The sequence below is a fragment of the Neodiprion lecontei genome, chromosome 1 (genome assembly GCF_021901455.1).
Source record: "Neodiprion lecontei isolate iyNeoLeco1 chromosome 1, iyNeoLeco1.1, whole genome shotgun sequence".
Classification (NCBI taxonomy): domain Eukaryota; kingdom Metazoa; phylum Arthropoda; class Insecta; order Hymenoptera; family Diprionidae; genus Neodiprion; species Neodiprion lecontei.
Window position 1 is genome coordinate 22890732 of NC_060260.1, and position 4119 is coordinate 22894850.

General features: G+C 38.1%; 1 protein-coding gene across 2 annotated transcripts; it reads right to left on the bottom strand.

Moving 5' to 3' along the window:
* Positions 1–393: 393 nt before the first annotated feature.
* LOC107228188 (39S ribosomal protein L2, mitochondrial) lies at positions 394–2918 on the bottom strand. 2 transcript variants are annotated; one of them, XM_015669562.2, is made up of 2 exons: positions 2600–2918; positions 394–1111 (listed from the first exon to the last, which is right to left on the bottom strand). In XM_015669562.2, the coding sequence occupies exons 1-2, from the start codon at positions 2826–2828 to the stop codon at positions 432–434; spliced, it is 909 nt and encodes a 302-aa protein (XP_015525048.2). In that variant the 5' UTR covers positions 2829–2918; the 3' UTR covers positions 394–431. The 2 variants fall into 2 exon arrangements, with proteins under 2 accessions (XP_015525048.2, XP_015525050.2); XM_015669564.2 differs by having other exon boundaries at positions 2634–2915.
* Positions 2919–4119: the final 1201 nt, after the last annotated feature.

The window sequence follows — 4119 nt, forward strand, 5'->3', positions numbered from 1 at the left end:
AATTTCCTAAGTCCCAGATTTTCCAGAGCAAATATTTCCTTTATATACAACTTGTAAAGCATTTATTCACACAATCTGGTAACACATTGTATGTGAAATAAAGTTCGTGGATGATTATATAATCATTGAATAATTTTTGTAATCAATGTCACCGCCAAATATGAAATAACCAAAAAATCATGACACAAATAGAATCTAGAGTACAACACTACCTTCGAGAAAAATATTCATTGTAGTAGTTAAGATGTAGCCTGAACAAATGACGATATTGCATTATAAATTTCAGATTCTGTTTCAGGTTTTCAGATTTCGCAACATAAAACTTATAACGACCCTTTTCAAATTGTCAAAATTTCACGGAGCATTGATTAAATCAAACTATATGAGCTGATATAGTGTTTAATAAGTTTATTAACAAGTTTGAAAATAAATTACACGCTGAGTGTCAGTCTGACAGAAGAGGCAGGTGTTAGTTTACTATTAATCGAAAATTCTTTGACTGGAGGTAACGGACGTATTTTACGTCCATGACGTCCCTCCTTACGTTTCCATAATCCACTTCTTGGTCGGTTACCTAGCAATCGATTGTTCTGAGCACTACCAATTGGAGTACTCCCGTGGAGATGGTTCGACAATCTTCCGACAGTAGCCATACACGAATTGTGCAAACTGAACTCGCGCTTGCTTGGCATTTTTATTACTACTCTGCCCGTGCCATCATGTCGTACAATCGTTGCAAAAGTACCAGCTGCGTGTACTAAAGTTCCACCGTAACCAGGATACCTTTCTACACAATGAACCTGTGTGCCAACAGGTAATGCACCCAAAGGAAAAGCATCTCCCTCGTTTGCTCTTACAGGTATACGTGGTATGGCTTGAGACGTGCGTATGACATCACCTGGCTTCATATTCTGTGTAGCCAGAATGTATTTCAATTCCTGACCACAGGCAACGAGTGCGATGAATGCTGTTCTACATCCATCCTTCAATACCTGCAGCACCTTTTCCTCCTTTGGTTTCTCATCTAAGCCCTTGGGACCTTCCCGTTTCCAGTTTATCCAGTGATACTTGTGCTTTATGCCTCCTCCAATCCCCTTCACCACCAATCTGCCTGCGCACAGAACAAATGTATATTCAATAAGTATGAAAACGATATCATTATAAACAACAAATGTGTATCTTTTCAATCTCCATTTCTAATTGTATACTTCATGGGAGAGTGAGTGACAGTTTGATTTATAACAAAAACTCACTGCAAAGTAGAATGTTTTCTTAATTATACTTCATTCATATTTTGACTAACAATTATTTTGTGTATATAAGTCAATCATAATTGTGACGTCTTGACTTGTTTTGATCTTGTTTATGTTCTTCTTTATTGTAAGCTCTTTGTCAAATAATTTTCAACATATTACCGTTTTTAAAGTAACGAGTGCTTTGCGGTTGATTACTGAGGATAAATTTTTGAATTGTATTCATATACGATATAATGTTTTTCAGGGATAAAACTGCCTAAAGAAAGTTATTGCTACAGGAATTGAATTTCGTTATAACGAATATAACATGGTGGCCGCTAAAAATAGTCGAACAAATTCTGTCACTTTTCCGTCTTTCTTTGACCAAATTACAAGTTTTCCCTGAATAAAATCCCAACTAACAGAGCCTATTTGTGTACCCAATAAATGAAGCTCTCAATGAATCAATCTTCAAAAATACATTTATGATCTATTTAACGATAATGGAACCTAGTACATGGATAAGAACTGTTCTTAGAATTTTGATTTTACATAATTAGTAGCTTTATTCTTTCTCTTTTCAAACTGCCATAAAATTTCCTAACTAATGGAAGAATACCTTAACTTCCCCGATCCTTTTTCAAATTCTCTATCTTTTTGGTTTGCCCTGACCAGTGGCCACTATGTATAATCGTTTGAGGGTCAGGGTTTGCTACATGTAACTAGTTACGCAATAAATACAGTCCGAGAAAAAGCAGTGTTAGAACATTTTTATTCAGCACTGCTTAAATCTTCGTTTAATCAGGTTCCTGGCATAAGAGCCAGAGCATAAGGCATGACCGTTTTAGCGTCGCCGCCTGCCGTGCAGCGCTTGTAGTCTTGCACCTAGCTTGCGTTGATAGCAAGGGGGGTAGAGTGACGAGGAGGATAGCACGCTTGTTCATTAACGCTGTACAATCTGAACTACAATTGGTGACGCTAGGAAGTGTACGCAAGAATTTAGTCAGGTGGATCGAGTGTCAGGGACCTAGTCCGAATGCAAAATTATTTTCCATGAATGCAACATGCGCTCGCTGATTGGGTAGCCAATAACAGGCCATCGATGGCAAATGGTTATTCTAGCTTCGCAGATTTATCATCGCCTTCCATTTCTAAGAGATCGAAAAGATGAAGTTAGCAATTTGCCATGAAACATTTCAGCAAAAGTATTATCAGGATGCGTTAGTTTACGATAATTTCAGGTTAGGGTAGGTGAGGGCTAATTTACTACAGAGTTGATGATCCTCTAAAATTTTTTCATAACAATTGCAATTACCACGTGAAACCTCATTGAACGGATTTAACGGATAAATACAGATACTTGCCAGTGACAGGGTCTCTGCCACCGAGGTTAGTGACCTTCAAAGGTTTCACTGTGTATTCTTCTGGATAGTGCACAATGCGGCGATAGCATGTTCCAGGCACGCCTGGTTTCGGCTTGTCGATCCCTTTCCAAACGTTTCTTTCTTGTTGAAAACAACACGCCAACTGCCATTTTACAGGTGCATTTAAAACTCGTCTTATCAAACTGTGAGTTATCACGGCGGCTGACATTTTGTCTATACAGACCCTAATATCGCCTGCAGCGACTACTGTGTGCGCAAGGTCACGTGACAACGTAACGTTCGATTCTTCAGTCGTTGACTGAAGAATGTAAGGACAGTAACCCTAATGGGCTTTGGTGTGACAAACGAAAATCATCGTACGCTTGCGCCCCCTGAGGTCTACCAATGGTGGAGTTGAGAACTTATTACAGAGCATCAGAGAGTTACCGATTTCGAAATGATGCTGGCTGCTGGCTACATTCACCTTCCGAGTAACACAGTCTTCGCAATGGTGAGGTCAAGCCAGTACTTGGCTTGTGTGTACTTACCGACTTGTCGGCGATAAAATATATTGATCATGAGAAAAAGATTCTTCCAAAATTCGTAGAAAAAAAGGTGATTTAATTAAAGTATAGGTACCCGAGAGAAGAATGTGTACACAGATCACGAAGAATGATAAATCAGTCGTAATAATGATGCAGAGATCAAAAGTATGTATTACGTGATCTATTTATGATTATTACGTGATGCATACTATGAATTTTATAATTTTCTAGGAGACAAACTAGATTATCTACGATAATTGACTATGATATGAAAATAGAAGAATTATTCAGTTTGAATTGGGATTCTATTCGACACGCGCTCGATGTATTCCATATCATTATTATTCATAAATATTCAAACTTTTCATTTGCTCTCTCGATCTTGAATTTTTGTAGGTATCGAATCGAAACGCTGTTTTAGCTAATCGCAAGTGGGGAATCGACGTTGGGTAGAGACGGAGAACTGTTCTTCGAAAAGTGTTCGTGAGGAAAAAAAATTCAGAGTAACTGTAATACATCACGGATGCGCTAATTTTGATCGAGATGAAATAGATGCTTCGTATATGAGACAGTATTTAACGCTGCGTAGTGATTTAAAGACCTAACAAGGTGATAGGGAGAGAAAGAACGAAGCTTCTTAACACTTCGAGTGTATTTTAACACACATTTGAAAGATACGAGCAAAATTTTTCATCATCCAACTGTCGCAGAACGGCAGCGTTATTAGCCGACCCGTTCACTGAAGAATATATCTTCAGTCAACGGCTGACCATCGAAGGGCCTGGCCGCTTGAGTCTGGAATCGGCAGGAGAGATAAAGTGCGTATTTCTTGTATGAAATGTGAAAACTAAAATAATTATACATCATGTCATATCATCATACATCATACATCATACATCATACATCATACATCATGCATCATACATCATACATCATACATCATACATCATCATACGTAGTATTAAAGGTCGAAAC